General features: G+C 38.5%; 1 protein-coding gene across 19 annotated transcripts in view; it reads right to left on the reverse strand.

The window, feature by feature from the left end:
- Positions 1-1,155: 1,155 nt before the first annotated feature.
- Positions 1,156-22,636, reverse strand: part of tow (target of wingless repressor) — a 62,139-nt gene continuing 40,658 nt past the window's right edge. For 13 of the 19 annotated variants that reach the window (XM_073980973.1, XM_073980965.1, XM_073980968.1 and 10 more), the window contains 4 exons: positions 5,134-5,308; positions 5,002-5,059; positions 3,861-4,910; positions 1,156-1,435 (listed from right to left, as the gene is read on the reverse strand). In XM_073980973.1, coding sequence (XP_073837074.1) covers positions 1,193-1,435; positions 3,861-4,910; positions 5,002-5,059; positions 5,134-5,308 — 1,526 coding nt within the window. In that variant the 3' untranslated portion in view covers positions 1,156-1,192. The remainder of the gene's footprint in view (positions 1,436-3,860; positions 4,911-5,001; positions 5,060-5,133; positions 5,309-22,636) is intronic. The other 6 variants (XM_073980979.1, XM_073980978.1, XM_073980977.1 and 3 more) reach the window with 2 other exon arrangements.

Genomic DNA, 22,636 nt, shown 5'->3' on the forward strand with positions numbered 1-22,636 from the left:
GTCATACCATGAGAAAAGCTTCAACTGACGTAACCAAACAACTTATCGAGTACAATCCTTAAGGTTCGAGACGTATTGGTCGACCGAAATGCACCTGGAGGCTCCAAATAGAATTCTAATTAAAACAGAGCCGAATAACATGGAGTGAAATGAAAAATCTTGCCATGGATAGAGGTAGATGGAAAACATTTGTGACGGCCCTATGTTCCAGGCGGAATTAAAATGACTATGTACATACTGTGAGGATCTAGTTACTGTAACCCTGAGAATCGACGAGTTTCCGATACCAAAAATTCTGAATTGAATCTAATACTGATCTAGGCAATATTTTAGCGATGTAAAGTACATTTTTTCTGTTTGAAGATATTGCAGTAGATTTCAGTTTTGATGAACGGATTTAAAAAATTATCAGTTCTAGACTTGTTTTGATAATGGCAACTGTTCATGACAATATTTTTTATATTTTTTACAATGGGGTCGCGTAACATTATAACATTGATTTTGCTTATTTCATTTGAAGCTGACATAATACCCCTCTCATTAGGAGCAAGCCGACACCCATAAACGGGTTGTAAACGAATGACTGTCACGCGATTGACCGCCTTGTATGCTGTCTCTCTATGCGGTAAATGCTAAAATGAATTTGTTATATGAACCTGTCTTTTAATCATCATCCTATTTTGTTTTATGTCTTTTTTATAACAGATTTTATAACTATTTTGGCTTTATTTGTAGTTGTGTTTTGTATGTGTGTGTGTAGATGTGTGAAAGAGAGTTTTTGTTTCTTAATTTTATGAATCAGTAACGTGACTTTTGTAAGAATGTTAAAGTACAGTTTTTCTTTATATGTAATGCATGTATGTATGTAGTTTTGCTTTGTTCCGACACCGAACCCCGGTGTCATAGGATCACAAATCTTAATAAACCACACAAATGGCAGATTAACAATTGTCCACAGGAATTTGTTTCCTCTCTTTTTTTTATAACTCTCGTTTTATACATTATACCTACATAGGTTCCTAATTTGTTGTTATACATATTATTATGTTTCTTAAAGTTTTCCATTAGTTATTTTCTCTCTTTTTTCTATAATTTATCGAATGTTTCACTTTTTAGTTTGGCTTATTTGTTGTTGTTTTCTTCTTTAAATATAACTTTGTTGTTTTTGTTGTGACTGTTAATCATTTATATATCACGAGAGCTCCTGTGAGAATTGTGTCTCCAGGTTGGGTCTTCGGTTGTTGGGATGATTTCGTGCATTAACGGCTGTCTGATTGCGCAAAGGTGGTGGTCCTGGACTACCATAACCCGCCGTATACAGTTGTGGACAAGAGTCTTTAATGAGTTCCTGTGTCTCTCGTATTTGCCTTTGGACCTGAGGTGCTAAACGTTGCACACTAATGGCAGGTGGGAACCTATATTCAGTGTTTGATGTCTGTAAAAAGAACAAATAAGGGAAATGTTATTAAGGCAAAAATGAAGTGAAACAAACATTAATTTAATCTTATAATATTTTAGTCATAATGTCATTCTTGGTTCTTATGTTCCTTCGGGATCATATGCCGGGCAACAATACAAGACAACCAATTGTTATAGGGACAAATAGAGTTTGAATTGGAGTAATTTTAAATGGTGTGGAAAAAAAGAAGCTTTTTGGCAGGATACGATGCAATCTCTTATGAGATGATCAAAACTTTCCCTGGACGAGACAACCTGATCAGGTATAGCTGGAGGGCGATAAAAATTGTGCCGATTCCTACCTAAATAAATAACTGGAGTTTATTTCACCCGTTAAAGGTAGGGAGCTAACATGTGCCGCGCGTTCACCCATAAGAACGTTAAAACCTTGGGTTTGGGCGCCGGGTTAGTAACCCTCGTCTAAAAAAAGCAGCCTATTATGAAAAAACGAAAGAAAAGAAAAACAAATCCCTCTAAAGTTTACGAACCCCGCAAACGCTTTAAGAACCATGATCTGCGAATCTGCACCTGGAATGTTCGCACTCTTTATAGAGAAGATGCAGTTTACGCATTGGAAGATGTACTTGAAAAGTACAAGGCCGACATTACCGCCATACAGGAAATACGATGGATTGGGAAAGGCGTCACAACAACACCTAAAGGTGTCACACTGTATTATAGCTACCATGACACAAAGCATGAGTTTGGTTGCGGATTTGTAGTTGGTCGGAGGTTAAAACATCTGGTCTCCAACTTCACCCAACATCAGCTTTATTTGCGCTCATGATCCCACTGAAGATAAGGACGAACAGACCAAAGATATATTCTACGAGCGCCAAGAAGATACATACTTATAACCGTTGCCCTGTCCATGACATTAAGTGAAAGGAGAATATCTTTGGCCCAACAGTCGGGAAATTCAGTCTCCACAGTGAAACATCTGACAATGGTATGAGGCTGACAGACTTTGCAGCTGCAAAGATCAAAAAAGATCTCCAGATCAAAGAACTTTTCAGCAGGAAAGAGAGAGAGAGATGGAAAAGCGGGAGTGTGAACAAATCGAGAATGAAGTTCGAAAATTCTACCAAAGAGTGAAACATCAAACTGATGATTTTGGCACTGGGACATCCTCCTGTAGAGACCAGAATGGTAATTTGGTAACTGATACAGATAGTGTGCTAAGGATATGGAAAGAGCATTTTTCCAAACTGTTGGTATTCAATATTAGCGAAGTCGACGAAGATACCACAGATCCAATCCTAGAAGATGGTATTGAATGTACACCACCCGGCCAAGATGAGGTAAAGATAGCAATAAACCGGCTGAAGAATAATAAGGCAGCAGGAGCTGGCCTACCAGCCGAGCTGTTTAAAACCAGAGTCGACACGCTGATAAGGTGTATGAACGCGTACCCGACGATATTAACATGAGCATCCTGTGTCCCGTCCTTAAGAAAGGAGATAAGACTTTATGCTCCAAATATAGGGACATAAGTCTTCTCCCTATCGCCTACAAGATAGTGTCAGGGATATTGTGCGAATGACTAAAGCCCATGGTCAACGAAATAATTGGACCTGGCAAGTCCACCATTGGCCAGATATTTACCCTGCGGCAAATCCTGGAGAAGACCCAAGAGATGCAGATCGACACCTACCACCTGTCTGTCGATTATAAAGCAGCCTTCGACAGCCCGTTACGTTCAAAGGTATTCCAAGCCATGTCTGAATTAGGTATCCTCGCAAAGCTCATTCGGTTTTTTAAAATGACTCTAACTGACACAAGATCTTCGGTTAAAATAGGAAAGAACCACTCCGAAGAGTTTTGTACCAAAAGAGGTTTCAGGCAAGGAGACAGCCTTTCGTGTGATCTTTTCAACATCCTGCTAGAAAAGGTTATACGAGGGCAAACGTCAAAAGAAGTAGCATAATCTACACCAATAGCCTAACATGTGGCTATTGGTGTAGATTATGCTACTTCTTTTGACGTTTGCCCTCGTATAACCTTTTCTAGCAGGATGTTGATGATATAGATATCATGGGACGATCAGTAAAAGAAGTAATGAAAGTCGAAGGAGAATCTGCTAAAGTGGGTCTGGCGGTAAACGGCGAGAAGACCAAGCTGATGGTGTCGACGCGAAATGAGTCCATTGAGCTCGGACCAGCTGTTGAAGTTGGTTCCTATAATTTTGAGGTAGTAAAAGACTTCGTATACCTCGGCACCGCCGTAAACACAACAAACGACATCAGTTGTGAAATAAAAAGAAGAATTATTTTGGCCAACAGATGCTACTTTGGCTTAAGTAAGCACTTCAAAAACAAAGCCACAACTCCTCAAAATGTATATACCCTCGTTAGCTCAAAAGCTAAGGGTATAAAAATTACCAAAAAAGAATAAATTTGTACCTGAACATTATGTTGCTGTTGTTGTTGAACTACTACATCACCATAGTATGATGATGCGGAAGATGTTGATGATGACAATGATGATGACGTTTGTGTTTGGCCATGTGGAGTTTGTTGTTGCTGTTGTTCATATTGTTGTTGTTGTTGCTGCTGCTGTTGAGTTATGACATCTCCATATTGTTGCTGCAATGCCTGCTGTTGTGGTGTGGGCGGCATTGTCATCGCCTGGCCGTAATAGGCCAATTGCATGTTTACAGCCGATTGGGGCGCCGCTCGTCCTCCATTGACGTAATTGAGTGGTGTTGTTGTTGCTGTTTGTAAATTTGGCGGGGTAGCGGTCATAAACTGCTGGTGTATGGGATTGGTCGGCGGGGGTTGTTGCATTTGTTGTTGCTGCTGCTGTTGTTGTTGTTGTTGTGTTAACGGACTAGAATTAATCAACAAACGACCATCGGCCAAACGCTTGGGGCTAACCTGACCAGTTTTTCCCAAGAGAGGCGACGATCCAGCCGCTATTGCCAACATATACTGTTGCGGTGTCGTTTGTGCATTGGGAGGTGGTTGTGTTGTTTGCTGCATAATTGCCAGGGCATTGGACGTATTCACATTGACATTGGCCATATTCATAGACGCTGTACTATCCACGACAGCGGCGGCACTTATGCTCATTGGTATTTGGGGCATCACCGATATCTGGTGCAGCATGCCCGAATTCATTTGAGGAATGGTTATTTGCTTACTAGGCGTAAGTTTGAGTGTACCTGCACCCGCTACCAGTTGACTGCTAGTCGCTGGTACACCAGGATGAGGTAGAAACTCTGAGTTAAGAACTTGTGGTGGTATAGCCGTCGTCGTTAGCAAGGCTCGTGGCGTCGCCTGTACCAATTGTTTGGCCGGTGTCTGGCGTACTGGTGTTGTTTGTAGTGAGCGACTAGCTGAGGAACACATGGAAGCTGTCAGGCTGGCCGATTCCCAATGCTGGACCAAGGCATTAAGACGAGCTTCCTCAAGGGCTATTTCGGTTTCACTATTTGAATCATAGTCGGGTCCCTGAGGCGTGAAGAGAAAAACAGAACAAAACAAGATACAAGAAGAAGATATGTTAGGCTAGTATTGTAAGGGATGTTTTTGTCTTAGTTACCTCTTCAATTTTTTTATCCAGCATACGGAAAAAGTTCTGTTGACTGCTGGAAATCTCCCTGAAATGGGAAATTTACAATTAAAAAATGTGGCACTCTCTAAAAACAACAAATTTATTTTATGGGAAACTCACTGGCTCTGCAACAGTGACAGGTTTCTCGCTCGCAGTAGTGATACTGAAACTTCTTCATCCGTTTCACCGGATTCTTTATTGCTATTCTCTTCAGAGTCTTCATTTCGATCGCGTTCACGATTGTCAGCATCTTCGATATGCCCTTCCTCTTCATCTGTTTCGGCTTCTGAATCTCCTAAAAATGAGAGAACATATCGAAAAATTAATAATTAGACAAGTGTTAAAATGATCATATTTATTGATATTTTTGCTCCCTCAAACATTCAGTAAAAACTTCCTGCGATGGTACAAGTGGAAATGCCATGCATTTCGCACTTGGGAACCCTAAGGTACTCGCATCAAAAGACCACCAAAACCACGTGAAAATGAACCACTCAAAACTAGACCAGCGCTAGTCTTTGAAGTTATTAATCCTTCAAATTGCCTAAGAATGAGATTATAAGTAATCAACTCACGGTGTCTTCTTCATACAGCCTATTGGTCGATATCAGTGGGACTTCGAACACATATTCAAGATATTCCTCAGACGGAGGAATCTCTCGAAAAATTATTTTGTAATTTTGCTAATGTGTCCGCGGGGGAATTATCAATTGTACATCACGTTGGAATTATGAAATATTCTTTGATTCAGACATGGTCGGATCAGCTATAGCAAACATTTTGTATAAGAAATCATGTGACAAGTTGGAAAAAAAGTTATAGGCTAATTTGCTTACCGTCACCCCTGTGAAATTATTTGAATGATGTTTTGTACCCTTGCCTTTGGGCTAATAAGGCACAGGTATTCGTTTGCTGTTCTTCATTGAAAGCCTGGTAAAAATAACCTATGTTTAGGCAGCAGAAAGCTAAACTCCGTTACTGTTGGTGACCCACCTCCACAGATTTCTCAAAGCTGAATATATAACTAATTTGGATTGGAAAGATACCTATTGGCAGATTCATTTGGACCAGAAGTTTCGGAAAAACGACATGTACCGTTCCTCTCATTCTTCTGGTCATATTGGAATCTATCGAAAGACTTCTCGAGGTTCTTTGACGAATTGCCAAAAAGATTCGTGCATCTTGTTTCGTAGTAAACGTCGAAATGAGTCACTTCTGTCTTCTGGAAGTGTGGTAATTAGGATATGTCGTTGGAAACGGAGTAATCCGTACAGACCCCGAACAAATATCCACCATAACCGAATTTCCTCCAACTCAATCCATGACAAAATTCAACAAATTCTAGGAAATGACCAGATAGTACAGAAACTTTATTGGGGATTATGTTGTAATAACCTCACCTATAAGGCAAGGAAAAAGTTAGGTATCGAAGAAGCCCAAAAGGCTTTCGACGTTTTAAAACTTTTTCTGGTTTGGTCCGTGTTCTGCACAGTTCTAACTTTTCATAGCCGTTTTACATATACTGTGACGCTAGCAGAATAGGTGTAAAAGACGTATTGGAGGTAAAACGATTTCTATCGGCTTTATGTCGAGAAAACTCAATAAACGAATGTTTATCAGCTAAGTGTTAACAAGTTCAGACCCTACCATGAAGGATATGAGTTCACGATAATAACTGACCATGCGGCATTATAATGCTTCGATGGGCTCAAAAATTGCATGGATTCAAATCTAACATTTAACATGGGCTAGTCCCTCATACTCTTTCTTTGTCCAATACAGAGGATATATCTTCTATTTGTGGTATTTCTGAGATGGATATGGATTGTGGTTTATTGTTGATATTAACATTGTTTATTTAAATCTTGATAAACTGAATTTCATAACATTCTGCGAAACTCGCACATAACAAGATTTCATGTGGTTTGGAAACCAGGACACGGAAGTATCTCCTTTAATGAAGAAATGGATTATTGCTGACTCCAAAGGAAGCGCCGATAAGGGTATGAATACATACAATTACGGAAAGTTGGAATGAAGTGTTCAAAGCATTATTAATATCCAAAGGCAAACATTTCTATAGGTTACGGATAATGAAATTGAAAGCTACTGGGTTTTACGGACGAGTCTACAGATTGTATACGCTCTCTTGGAATTCAAAGTTAGAATGAGAAGTCGATAACTTTTATGGAGAATTGAACTGAGGGCTTGGTGTCCGTCGGGATAGCAGAGAAATCATAGGCCTAGGAAAGATGGAATAAAGAGTTCAAAGAATTATCACCGCGTGAACATTTCTTTGGGTTACGGATAATGTGTTTGAAAGCCACCGGTTTTACGGACAAATTTACCCCCAACATATACGAAGCTTTTTAAACAGGTTCTATATGATTTCTTGGGCTACACAGGGAGAATGAAAAGGCGAAAATTTCGACGGTAAACTCAAATAAGAGAAATCGCACCAAGGTAGGACTTCAGTCTGTGTAGCAGAGAAAACCGATACTCTTTGCATTCATAATCTGCTAATAATAATGTCAGATCTGCGGATTTTGGATGGTGTCCTACACGCTACAGGTGAACAAAATCACGAAGATCTCGAGTGAAAGTTTTGTATAAATGGTGAGTTGGAGGCGGATATTTTAAATATATGTTTTTGGGGTACCTTCCTCACAAAAGTTCAAATTTTCGCTTAAGTGCTGGTTAAAGGTTACGATGTTAATGATTACGATATAATTTGTATTCGTGTCAAGTCTATGCTTTTTGACATAATGACCCAAAAGCTGTAAAAATCCCACGGTGAACAAATAAAATTACTGGTTGGTACTAATTTTGGAATCACATCCAAAATAAGATCGAGTTCGAAGGTGGACTATTTCGATACATTCCTTGAGGTGCCTTCTCCGAAAAGTTTAACATAATTCCTGACTATCAACTGCGATGAAAATGGGACGTTGAGAAGGAACGGACAAGAAGAGGATGAATTGCCCTCTATTCGACTAGATTGGAAAAAAACTGGGGACTGAACCGTCTACTATAAACTAGGTGTTAACACTGTGGTAAGCCCATGCTATCCTAGTGATGTCTTATCTGTTGACACTCATTATGTTATAAATAGATTTCCATCAAACTGGACAAGGTGTTAAGAGCAGACTCGGCTTTAATAACCGGAACTGTTAGAAGTACTCCACAAGCAGATCGAAATGCAATGCTTAACTTCCGACCTATGGATCTCAGAACTAAATGTCAGGCAGCGTGTAGTGTTCTAAGGCTGCATTAATCTTTGTTGCGATAGCTCCTATGGTCATGGATGTATCCCAAGGAAGTAGGGAGCAAACTGTAAAATGCATTCGAAATATACCAATAATGAGATTTGAACACGATGAGGTCGAAGTAATCCTCCTCTGAACACTCTGGCCATCAAGATGGAAGAAGGTATCGGTGCTGGCGATGAGGTCGAAGTAATCCTCCTGTGGACAGTCTGGCCATCAATACGGACTGCTCTAAGATGGAACAAGGTATTGGTGCCGGTGCTGCTACTGTGAAAGGCTAGGTCTTGAACTCTCATACATGTTGGACAGCGACTGTAGTGTATTTCTAGCTGTGATCTTCGCGATCAGTAAGGCAGTGGAATTGATAAAAAGTCAGAATACAGAGATATTGGAGGAATCAAGAAGGCAGATGAACTTGCTGAGGTCAGATGAACTGAGCGGTCTGGCCATCTATAGAGACGGATCCAAAATGGAAGAATGTGCTGGCGTCTGTAGTGTATTCAACGCTCCGATCTAGAAGGCAGCAGAATTGATAAAGAAAATCTGGATGCAGACAGCTTTGAGCAGGCGAATATCTTTGTAGATAGTCAAGTCGATGCTTTTTTGAACAATTGAAACGTTTTTTGATGAAACAGCCAAAGAATTATGGCGCAATGAATCAAGTTGCACCGTGTCAGGACCTGTTCGACCAAACTTATCACTCAGCAGAACAAATTCACTTATAAATTTGATCGAAGCAGGAATTAGTGTAATAATATGAGTCATTATTGGACATGCGATGACGATGTTAAATACTGCAAGTTTCTGCGAAGATGATGAAGAGACTGAGATGATATAACACCTCTTATGGAGTTGTCCAAGGCTAGCTCGCGAACGCCATGGTATCCTAGGTGTTCACTTTCCTCCATGTCTACCCTTTTTATTCAAGCATGGAACCCCATAACACCAATAAAATCATCAAAATCTTGAAGTGGCTGGGACGACGCAACCTGAAACCGTAAACTGCTACTCCGACGGATTCCTAACCATCGCCATATAAAATCTATATGTATATAAATATATTATAGCGGCCCATAAAACGACAAATTTGTTTTTTTTGACAAATGTGTTTTTTTGTAACGCCTACCCTTTGGCCTCCATACAAAGTACTATGGAAAAAAGGATCGGTAGGGGGGAACAGCTTATCGTAAACCGATAATCATAAATTTTTGTAGAAATCATTTTTTAGTCACAACAATGAACTGGTAAAGTTTGTTTCATCGACTGGACCATAAATACGGGCTTTAGAGAAATTTCCCATACAAATTAATATGGAAACAATGATCGCTCGGGAGGCACGGGTCAACGTTAACCGATCACAATAAAATTTCATATATAAAGTTTTTAGATCAAATGGAAAAAAATTAGGTGGTAGGCGTCTCAAAAAAAAAAAAAAATTGTAGTTTTTTAATCCGCCTTAATATATATAAAACCAGTAAGGATCAAAGTCGGGCGGGGCCGACTATATGATACCCTACATCACTGTGAATATGTAAAATATAAATCGGAGCTATATCCAGATCTTAACCGATTTTGATATAATTTGGCACATTTATTTCCAGACCGAATTCAGTCACACATCCCAAATATCATTGAAATCGGACTTATATAGCATGTTTGGAGCAGCAAATACGCGAAATCGGCCGTAAATATATATGGGTGCTATATCCAAATCTAAACCGATTTCGATATAATTTGTCCCATTTATTTCTAGAACGAATTGCGTCACGCTTTCTAAATTTCAGTGAAATTGGACATATGTAGTGTGTCCAAATCTGAACCGGCCTCGATATAATTTGGCACGTCTATTTCCAGACCAAGTTTCGTCATACATTCCAAATTTCATCGAAATTGGACACAAATAGCATGTTTGGTACATAAAATAAGGAAATCGGCCGAAAATATATGTATGTGGGAGCTATATCCAAATCTGAACCGATTTGAATATAATTTGGTAAATTTATTTCTACATCAAATTCCGTCACACATACGAAATTTGGAGATTGTATCTGTAATAGTTCTAAAGATATTTGCATACAAAATCTAAATTTTTTGGAGGTACTTCCGGTTTTGATGCTATATCTCCAGATCAACGCGAAATTTCAAAAAATGATATAGCCTATTTTCATTCCAGGCCATGTAGCAATGTACCCTAAAATTTTCAGTAACATCTGTTCAGCGGTTTTCGAGTCTATAAGGCACAAACACCAACAAACGTACAAACAAATTTCAATTTTATATATGTAGATAAAAAATGTGTGTATGTTCGTTTGAGCCTTAATAACTCAAATACCCGTTGATTTTTCAGAGTATATTGCAGCATCGCCTGAAAGTTACGTAGGCTATAAAGATTTTTGAAATTCTGCGGTGATGCGGAGATTAGCACCATCAATTGAAGTACCTCTTAAAAAAATTCTCTTTTCTAATGTGAGTACATTTAGAATTGTAACACATACAGCCACCAAATGTTGTCAAAATAAGTGCGAAGTTAGTACACGTCATCTCTTACAAAACAAACGATGTGGGGTCAGGAGGAGCAGTTTTCCCTTTCATATGATAATATAGAATATTGTCTATTTCAATCAATATTGGCTTAAGGACATTTAAAATTGTTAAAAGTTTTGCTGAAAATAATCAATGGGAAGGGAGGAAAGGAGAAGTTACCCCATTTTGGATCCAACAATAACATTTAATATTTTTGATTTATTATCCGATTGAAAATCTTCACGCTAGGCCAAAGTGATAATCATACAATAGCCTATAAAGTCGCTACGGATCAGAGTAAGCGGGTAGTCATATGGAGAAGGTCCCCGAATAGATGCAAATACTAAATATGATTCTATTTCTGACTCAATATAAGTCTTATATCAGGGCAGGTTCAGAGGAAGCAATTACCATCATAGGACCCACATATCAAATTTAGTATTTTTGACTCAAAACTGCATTAAGTTTTTTTCCACTTCTTAGAATTCATCATCATTGTAATACAATAAGGAAGCGGAAGAACAGGGTACCGCGAGGGAACACAAATACCTAATATCATGCTTGTTAATCACTAATTCCGGGAATTATTCAAAGTCGGAATAGGTTGTCCTTTAAGCAGTTACAAATGGATCTGCCGATTCGGTCCAAAATGTGGCCTTCCTAATATTTTGTGCAAACTTAGTTTAAGTTCGAAGATAAGCCATATCTGTCCACTCCTCCAGGTGCCTCCCCCACAAATGTTCAAAAATGTTCGGAAAAATTGTGCACACGATAACTCTTGGTGGTAGTGACCGATTTGGTCCATACCTTACACATCCTAATATATCTACCAGATATAAAACAGGTTCGAATATGGACTACATTTGTTCACTCCTTCGAGTATCTCCCACACAAAATTTTGGATAAATTCACTTTAAGACCTGCTCTCGAATTACTTTGATTTTTGTTGAAGCAAATTGCATTCGCTGCCTCAATTACGGCAGTAAAAGTTTTTTCAGGGGCAAGTCCATACTTCTTGAGCCCGAAAGTTGTAAAAAAACCCCTATGGCAGCATATGTAGTGGCTGGAGAGCTCGAACCGAATACTGCGTTCGTCCACACTTTGGATATTGTAATATCTCTTCGAATATTATATGAAATTCGAAGGTGGTGCTTATATGTCCACTCCTTCCCCCCCTCACAAAAGTTCATCATAGATGTAGCAACCGATTTGGTCTAAAATTTTGGATCTCTAAATATTGTCGAAACTTAGTTTATGTTCAAATTTGGGCCCTATCTGCCAATTTTTGTCGTACCACCCACACAAATGTTCAACATGTTTGTGTGGTTGAGGGTCTGTTCGAGGGTCCTTTGGATTTTTAACGAAGGTTTTCCTAGTGGCCCTGTTTACGGCGATATTATGTTTTTCGTTGGCTAGTGTGATAAAAAGCTCTATCTATCGATATCCCCGCATATTTTTGAGCTTTTAATCCTATCCATACATTTGTCGGTTCATACGCCCAATATTTTGAAAACCCCCTAACTACATACGTTTTTTTGGAAAAAAGTATTTCAATCCACACAGGCTGAGGGTATATCTCTGTCGGCAAACCCGACTGACACTTTTTTACTTGTTAATACATTTTTTTCCAAAACTACTGAACCTAATTTCATGCAATTTTCAGAAAATTTTCAGGAATGTCCCGTGGTCAAAAATTCTTTATATTTGTAGTCGAATTTTGGGGGCCTATGGTTTTATAATCGTTATATATTTACAAATTTCCTTAAATGGTGAGGTTTAACCATGCCATCCATCCATCCATCAGCCATGAAAAATTAAAACATATAAGTATCAATAAGCGGGAGAACTCGACTTAACCATTTTTTACTTCTATAATTAGATTGCTTTAGGATAAAAGCAGGGCACATGGACAATAGTAAATCCTAAACAGTATCAATGGGCGAAAAAAAATCCGACAGTCCGTAAGAGAAAAGAAAGGTTACATACAAAATCTATTGGTAAATTTAAAATCCTCCTCGGTTTGACAATGGATTGTCAAGCATAAAGTCCATAAAAAGTTGTCATTAAAACGCATTACGACGGGTCAGCAACGCGGACCGGGGTCTGATAGTAATTTATAATTATCCTAAAAGTTAAATTGTTTTCTACTTATAGGGCAAAGTAGGCTCAATCTTATTTTCCAGAGGAAGCAAACAATTCCTGAATTATGGACGCCAACATATCTTAATATTAGGTGTCACACTTCTTATACACCTTTCGCACTAATGTTTTTAGTAGTCTGTTTTGTAACGCTATGATTTTATTCTCCATATTTTCTCTATAATAATCCGAATGTTCCAAAATCCCGCCCAATTCTATGGAATCTATAACTTACAATGTCGGCCTTTTAATATCAACATTGGCTGAAAAACAGACAAATTTTGAACACATACTATGTTCTGTTAATAACAACACCAAAAAAGTATATCGTTGGAAAAATAACAACAAATATCACTAAAATATCTAGGACAACAAGAATCATAAAATTGTGTGTGTGTATCTATAAATTCCCAGAAAAACATGACATTTCAAATACTATTTCAGTATTATTTTGGGGTTAACTTAAGTAGATGCACTTATGGCCTCTTTTTGCTTCATTGACAATTTCATTTTAGATTCCCCTAAAGAATTTCCATTTCCCCCCACGAAAAACGCAACACAGATACTCAAGCAATACAATTCTAAAAAACAAAAACAATATATATTCAGTTGATGTCTTTTACTCTGAGACAATTCCCACTTTGCACCCATAGCTGAGCTGAGTGCATTAAAAACGGATTGAATGAGGAATCAAAAAGTAGAAGAAGAAGAGCACACTTTCACAATAGGTGATTGATTTTTACTAATTTGTTACTTGATTGAATGTACATATGCACACATACATACATACACATGTATGTGATGTCTTTCACTAACATCACTGCGTATTTGTATGAAAATGTGTACTCCATTTGGTCCTGTTAAACAGCAAGCAATTGAAACGATGAATAAAAACAACAACAACAGCCATCAATGAAAACAGGACACACATGATTTGTCATCGAGTGCTAACGATGAGATGTGCAAACAAAAGATTCGGGTCATGCAAATCGAATGTTTTCATTCCATATAGACAAATGCCTGACAGACAAAGTATCTCCATCGGTGCCTCTTTCTCCCATTTACATTATCCTTGCTTACCCCTTGATTTTACCTTTGCTGAAGATACCTGCACAAATATTGTTTTATTGTTTTTAATATCACATTAAGAATAATGTCACATGTATGTATGTGTATAGGAAAGTACGAGTATGTATGAATGTATGCATGAAAGAGTATTTGAGAATTATTGTGAATAGGTGCATATATGTGGGACAGAATAAGAACCTGTGCTGCATCTGAATGATAATAGTTTTTAATTAAAACACAGTTATGCATTGTTTGTTTTAAAAACTTGTTTGCTTATCTACTTTTGTCGACCATTTAAAGTACCAAATTTGTGGTCTTCCAGGACTTTTCTTAAAGCACTTGAATTTTCTGGTTAAGGTTTGTAGGTGGAAAATGTTGAAGGACGTTTTGGAGAAAGTTTAGGAATGCACAAATTTAATTATCTTGCAGAGCTTCAGGGATACATTGGTCTACACTCTAACCACTTGGGGTAATAATTCTGCAGAAACTCGACTCGTCATAAAAATACATGACCATTTGATGTCACTGTGTGCGGAGAGGTTTTAGTGAGAATCAAAATGTTCAAATTCGGATAAGAATCTGCCCGTATTGTTTACTACCAGGCTACTATAGCTATAGGAAGATCGGTGGAACAGGAAAGACGTCAGAACAGCACCTAAAGGTTATAGCTGCCATGACTGGACGCTGAAACATCTCATCCGCAGATTTGCCCCGGTGGATAAAGATAAGGGCGAGCAAATCAAAGATGATTTTTTGATTTAGTTGTTGTTGTTGTTTAGTGTTTCTTATTGTGACGAACACGACACCCGCCGATCTCTAGGTGGAAGGCACCCATCGAGTGTGTTGGACGTACGATCGATTCTGCGGATCGTAATAAAGTACGATCTGACACAACATGAAAGTTGGACATTGGACTTTCGAGCCCTGGGTATAAGGGCTGGCGATGTTGCGCGGACTGATCCAAAGTGGGCAAATTATTTTAATATAAATTTTTCCGATTACCGCGGGAGTGTTGGGGCGAAGATAAAAACAATACGTTGCATTAGATCTCTTCCTATCGAGAAGGAACCACCACAATTAACAATGGATGATTTTACAATTGTAATTACGAACGCTAAATCTTCTAAAGCGTTAGACCGTGACGGTATCTCCATGCTAATGTTTAAACAGCTGAATGAGCCGGAAGTTGAGTACTACACCAAAGTTCTCAAACGGTTGCTAGCCACCCAAGTATGGACAAGTAAAAAAGTGTTAAGTTCGGCAGGACCGAACTTTTTATTCCCTCCATAAGCTATTCTGAACTAAAATGGAATAATTAGTTAGGTGGAGATATTTTATGACCACCTCAAATGCGTAAATTAGGTCAGAAAATTTACCTCATTTCTTTAAGCGGGCGGCACAAAGTGTTGCCGCGTGGACAAAAATAAAAAAATTAATGTTAACGTTTACATATGTTTATGTTTTTTTCTTACAGTAAACACATCCGATACAACGAATCTGAAAGAATTTTGTCGATATGTGTATCCATAATGAAGTTATAGGTCTTTAAATATGAAAAATATTTCCCATGTAATCTAAAGCGATAATCATATGAAAATTAGACGACATTTAAAATAACATTTTCTGAAAAGTTTGTTGATAATATTAAAAGTTTCGGATGGGAATTTGATGGGTGGGCTATAAATATAAAATTTTAGTACAAAAAGTTGACATCAACTGCACATGGGCAAAGTACCGTTATCAAGAATTAAAAATTTAAATTTGATAAAAACAAGTAAGAAAAGCGTTAAGTTCGGTCGGGCCGAACTTTTTATACCCTCCACCACAAATTTCAGCCATTTCGGTGGATTAATGTGGCCACAACCTTCAAAATACCGAAATTCGGAAGATACCGTTCTATGGGGGCTATATGATGGCGAGGACCTATACCTACAAATTTCTGGGGGAAAGTTTTATACGCCAAAAGAAGACTAAATACCAAATTTCAGCCATCTCGGTGTGAAAATGAGGCTAAAACGTTCAAAATATCGAAAATCGGGAGATATTGTATTATATATTTTTGGTCGAAATGTTTCTTAGCCTCTGGAAACACAAAATACAAAGTTACAACCGATTCTTTGGTCAAATGGGTCTAATACATTCAAAATATATTAAAATGACGCGTACTTTATAAGGGGCCTTATGTGGGGGCTATACCAAAACGTGGACCTATATAACCCAACTTTGGTAGGAATGTTTTCTGGCCTCTGAAGACACAAAATATCAAATTACAACCAATTCTGTGGTCAAGTGGGTCTAATACATTCAAAATATATTAAAATGACGCGTACTTTATATGGGGCCTTATATGGGGGCTATACCAAAACGTGGACCTATATAACTCAACTTTGGTAGGAATATTTTTTGGCCGCTGGAGACACAAAGTACCAAATTACAACCAATTCGGCGGTAAAATGGGCCAAATATCTTAAAAATTCCTTAAAACGACGACGCGTCACGCGTCATTTTGTATGGGGGCTATACGAAAGCGTGGACCTACATAGCCCGCTTTCAATACCAAAAGTCCTACGTAAATATAACATATTTTCACAAAATTTCATCAACCTACGTCAATCCGTTCGGACGCTAGAGTGATTTCCACAGACGGACGGACATGGCTATATCGATGTAGAATTGCACGCTGATCAAGAATATATATAGTGGGGTCTACAATGATTATTTCGAGTAGTTACAAACGTAGTGACAAACTTAATATACCCCCATCCTATGGTGGAGGGTATAAAAATATAAATTCTTAATATTTGGTTCTTTGATTGATTTGGCTCTTGATTTCCGTTAATTGGACATCTCTTCCGAAGCAAAATGTGTAAAAACATTTCGCCCGATGTCACTCAATTATGGATAATTACGTCATATTTTCCTAATTTAATCAATATCTCATATACATTGCCTGTTTAGTGCATCGACTACATAAAATCGGGCGAAAATGTATATGAGAGCTATATCCAAATCTAAACCGATTTTTGTGAGCTACTCTGGGGCCTATGAAAATATCACATATTAAATTTGAAGGCTATTTTCCAAAAAATGGCCGATTAATAGCAAAATCGGTGAAAGATATATGGAGGCTATATCCAAATTTGTACCGGTTTTTGCGAAATCAAATCAAAATCGGTAAAACTGAACAGTGGCCTGAGGAAACATCCCATGTTAAATTTGAAGGCTATTCAACAAAAATTGAGCGATTTGTAGCAAAATCGGGTAAAGATGTATATGGGAGCTATATCCAAAACTGATTTTTATGAAAATCTGTGAAACTACTCAGGGGCCTAAGAAAATATCACATATAAAATATGAAGGCTATTCGATTAAAACTGACCGAGTTATAGCAAAATCGGGGAAAGATATATATGGGGGCTATATCCAAATCTGAACCGATTTTTTGAACTACAGAGGGGCCTAAGAAAATATCACATATTAAATTTGAAGGCTATTCGATCGAAATTGACCGAGTTATAGCAAAATCGGGGAAAGATATACATATATGGGGGCTATATCCCAATTTGAACCGATATGGACCAAAATTGAAATTATGTATATTATATGTAAGTACTTGTGCCGAAATTCATCAACCTGGGTCAACTCTTTCTATTTTTGTCCACTTTTATATGGAAGCGGCAACACTGTGCGGCACCTTTATATGGTGTATCAAAGTGGGATCTATGTTGACAATTTTTGGTGGATAAGTTTTGTGACCAATGGGAACGTCAAATGTCAAATAACATATAGTTTGGTCAAGAAGTGTAGCTAAACTCCTCAAAACACCTAAAATCGGAAGGTACCATTATATGGGGGATATACCCAAATATGGACCTATGTCAACAGTTTTTGGTGGAGAAGTTTTGTGACCACTGGAAACCTCAAATGTCGGTGAACAAATGTAGCTAAACTCCTCAAAACACCTAAAATATGGAGGTACCCTTATATGGGGGCAATAGTAAACTTCAAATTTCAAATTACAGCTAGTTCGTTTAAAAATTGTAATTAAAATTCTGAAAATACCGGATACCGAGGTACCATTATATGGGGGTTATGCCAAAATATGGATTTATGTCGACAATTTTTAGTGGATAATTTTTGTGACCACCGGGAATCCCAAATGCCAAATTACAGGTAGTTCCGTCAAAAAATATAGCTAAAAACCTCAAACTACCGAAAATCAGGAGGTGCCGTTATGTGGGGGCTTGAACCAGCTTATGGAAAATACAGTCGAACTTCTCTATAAAGAACTTCCCTGTAATGAATACTTCTCTATAACGAAGTTGGTTTTTAGGCACAACTTTGCTACAGGTGACAAAAGTGATATCCCCCACTTTTGTCACCTGTAGCAAAGTCTTTTGAGGCTTTATTCCTTCTCAGCATCAGAAATAGTTAGCCAGTTTTTGATCATCAACCTGGGCTTTATAAGCAGCACAGCACTACAACAGCGCTGCACTCCATCTCCGCACATATTAGTGGAAGACTCACTTGACTTATCAAAAGCCTTTGATACTCTCAATTACTTCACGATTTTTGAGAACATTGAGCAGACTACCCACCGGTCAAGTTTGAAACTTTGGATAATACATTATACATATATTTGGACATCAGTCGTATGTAGATTTCAGCGACAATAAGTGGAAGCTCCTTAGATAGAGATTGTTTAACCTCCACCTTTCCAACCCCTCCATATGACATTGAGATACGAGGGCAGTTCGGAAACTTCTTAGCCTAGCACAGAAAGCGCGGTATAAACAGAAAAAAGTTAAGTGAAACTTCCATCTCTGTTATGAACACATGTTAAATTTTGTTTCGATCCGGCAACTCCTTCACATAGAAACAGGTGTTCAAAAAAGACGCATCCGCAATTTTTTTACAATGGAAAAATTAGAAATGCGTGCTGTCATTAAATATTAACATAAAATAGGTTTATCGGGACAAGAAATTCATAATGATATGGTGAATGTGTTAGGTGAAAGTGCTCCTTCATATGCAACAGTAAAAAATTGGGTTGCTGAATTTAAACGTGGTGGTACAAGCATTGAAGATGAACCACGTAATGGACGTCCAAAAACAGCAACAACAACAGAAATTGTAGCCAAAGTGCATGATATGGTATTAAATGATCGACGAATAAAAGTGCGGGAAATTGCTAATATCATGGGCATCTCAAATGATCGAGTCCATTTAATTTTGCATGAAGAACTACAGGTGAAAAAGCTTTCTGCAAAGAAGGCAAAAACAATACAATCGGCTGGCTATCTGCAAAAGGGTAAAATACTAAATTCAGAGTACTATTGCAACCTTTTGGATCAATTAAATGTACAAATTCGAACAATATAAAAAATAATTTTTCATCAAGACAACGCAGCAGCGCACAAGAGTGTTTTAACAATGGCTAAAATCAACGAATTAAAGTACGAGTTGCTTGACCACCCACCTTATTCTCCTGATTTAGCTCCCAGTGACTTTTACTTGTTCCCAAATCTAAAAAAATTCCTTGCTGGCAAGCGTACCTCAAATAAAGATGCAATTACAGTTGTAAACCACTATTTTGAAGACCTTGAGGAAAACTGAAGTTTCAGGAGATTATATTGAAAAATAAAAATATTTTTGAAAAACTAACTAACTAAGAAGTTTCCGAACCGCCCTCGTAGTTACAATCTTGATGTCGGGTGCCTTTCCTAATGCCATTTGTGAATGGCTAAACCTTTATTTAACCGATCTTTCGACCTTTTTCTGCGCGAGGAATATGCAAATAGAAAAATAAGGTCACTGAACGAGAAGACGAATATTTTTCCAGTACGGTAACACAATGGCAATTACTGTACTTTAGTAATGAGTGCTCATTACACTCCGCATTATCAGGCAGTACATATATAATGGCTTACACATAACTAATTACTTCCCTACTTACTTACTAAGTAATGAGTACGGTGGCACAGAGCTACTGTGCCCGACTACAACTCCTAGGATTGTGTGTTCAAAGCTCATAGTCGGCAAGGGAGTTTTTTGTTCACAAAATTACGACGAAATGTCATTACCAAGTAATTACTTTATTCAGTAAATTTTGGCAATAGTAACTACTTACAAATTGACTGTAAAAGTCATTATTTTTACATGGGGATGTCATAGGAAGGAAGAACTTCCTTAATATGTTTTTTAAGTACATATTTAACCACATACTGGTAGTCGAAAAAAAAAACTAACAAGAGAATTTGATCTATTTTAAGAACAATTGAGGTGAAATTATATTAAAAATTCACCACTCCACATTTTTTGTTTCTGCTTTTCTTTTTTTTCTTTCGCCCTCTCCTGGTTTTGAACACACGAACTTCTGATTTGTAGCCAAACACACTACACTCTACGTCAACATTTTTTTCGTAATTTTGTGAACAAAAAATACCCATGTCGACGGTGAGCTTTGAATACACACCCTAGGATTTGTAGTCGGACACACTAGCTTTGTGCCACCGTACTCATTACTTATTAAGTAAGTAGTAAGTAAGGAAGTAATTAGTTATGTGTAAACCATGATATATGTACTGCCTGATAATGTGGAGTGTAATGAGCACTCATTACTCGCTAATGCATGAAGTAATGACATGTGCTTACCATATTTTTCCTGGGTATAAAGAAGAACTTTGTGAATGCGGTCCTTCGAGTACATGGTCCATTTATCGCGGCAGAAGAACGTCAGCTGCCACGCCACACAAAAGTTGTTTTGGCTCACCTCTGTCATTGCCGGTCCCACGCCCGGATGAGAAAGGAGGAGGGTTGACGGGTAGGGTTGGTAAACCTTCCTTGTAAATAGCCTTACTTAGCTGGCTTTTTACAGAAAATTTGTTCCATATGCCGAAGTAAGAAAAAGTCTTCTATCATCTCTGTTTGCTGCTGTATTTTCCTAATCTGGGACATGTCGCTTTCTGATGTCTGGTTTTACTTGTTCGCTCTAACAAAGCTTTGGCCTTCTAACGAAGCTTTTGGTCTTTATACGCCTTTTAGCGGGTTTATCATCACTCATTCTTATGCTATGGCCTAGTCATCGCAATCATTGTATCTCGATTCGTTCAAATATATAGATGTCGTTGTATAGTTGATACAGCTCGTTGTTCATACGACGTCGATATTCGCCGTCAACGCAGATTGGCTCTCGAAATAGCCTACTACCATGAACAAACAAAGGAGAAGATAAACAAATCTCCCAAAGGTTTTAAGGACCACGAAAACAAAAAACTGACTACAGGGATGTTCCCCTAAAACAGAAAGCAAATATGGAAGAAGGTAAAAATAATGAAAAAGTTACGGTGCAGAGCCTAATAAACCCAGTGCCGGCGGGAACCAGTGGTCTGTCTACGAGTCACCCCCCATCGATATCATGCGATCGTGAGCAAAAATCTCCCATAGATGTGGGTGCCTTGGCGTCTGTGGTCGAAGGTAATGCTATAAGCACACAACCTAGTGTTACAACGAAGGAGGATAAAGGGCAGCACAGGGGGAGATTTAACATAACCCAACTATCTGAGGATGGAAGCAACCCTGAATACGAATCCGATAGCTGCGGCAAAACTAACATCATCGTTGTGGAAAACCCTATAAAATAGGAAGTCGACAAGATGGTGGAGGAAGTGAGTGAGAGCATCGCAAAGCTCACAACGAAAAGAGTGCAGTGGTCCGGGGCTCAAAGAAAGAAATATAAGAGGAACCTGGCTAGACTAAAAAAAGGAACAACAGCTGTCTGCTTCAAAGGTTACCACAGTTATTCCCTCCACTTCTTCGGAACCGGCGAAGAGGATAAGATCTCCTGAGGAGCCGAAGGCAGCCAAACCCAGTAAGAAGAAAATGGGTTTCCCACCTTCAAATGCCCAGGACAAACCTCGTCAGAATAAAAGTAAAGGAGACCAACAAAAGGATCCTTCAATTGAGACTGAAGAGGCGAGTTCTGATATAAAGAGGATGAGCGCGACGCCGGAATCTTCTGAAATGACCAAGGACTCAGAAAGGAAGCCTAATGCCATCCAGAAGAGGAAGATGGACGCCATCGACTTACGCCAAGGTAGCCAAGAGGTACTACAAGGACGAGCTGTACTATGCTGTAATCGACACTAGCACAGGATCTGGAAGGCTACAAAAGACCATTTATCGGAAATCGAGAAATCGATCAACAACAAAATATTGGAACAATCCTGTAAGTTTCAATAAAAATCAACTACTGTGAACCAAGGGGGGACCTCCTAGTGCACCACTTAGACTCACATACAACCTCTGCAGATTTCGGGGAGGTAGTCAACACTGTTGACTCAACAGCTTAACAACTCCATGGAAAGTTGGCAGACTAACTCCATGGAAAGTTGGCAGACTAAAGCTGGTGAGGAAAGACGAAATTCCTCATGGGGATCGACGATCTCTCACTAGCCGGGCTCGCCAATATTAAGGGCAAAGCATTCTTCGTCTCGAACTCGGCCTTTTTCAAGATTGGAAAGGCAAGAGTTGGTGAGGAGGAGTTTGCCAAACTTAACAACCAGGAGATCAACCTACTAAAAGACATAAAGAAGCCAACCTGCTGGAGGACCCATGGTTGAGGTCAT

Source organism: Musca autumnalis, unplaced genomic scaffold (genome assembly GCF_047663935.1).
Source record: "Musca autumnalis isolate F117 unplaced genomic scaffold, ASM4766393v1 scaffold_4, whole genome shotgun sequence".
In the NCBI taxonomy this organism is placed as follows: domain Eukaryota; kingdom Metazoa; phylum Arthropoda; class Insecta; order Diptera; family Muscidae; genus Musca; species Musca autumnalis.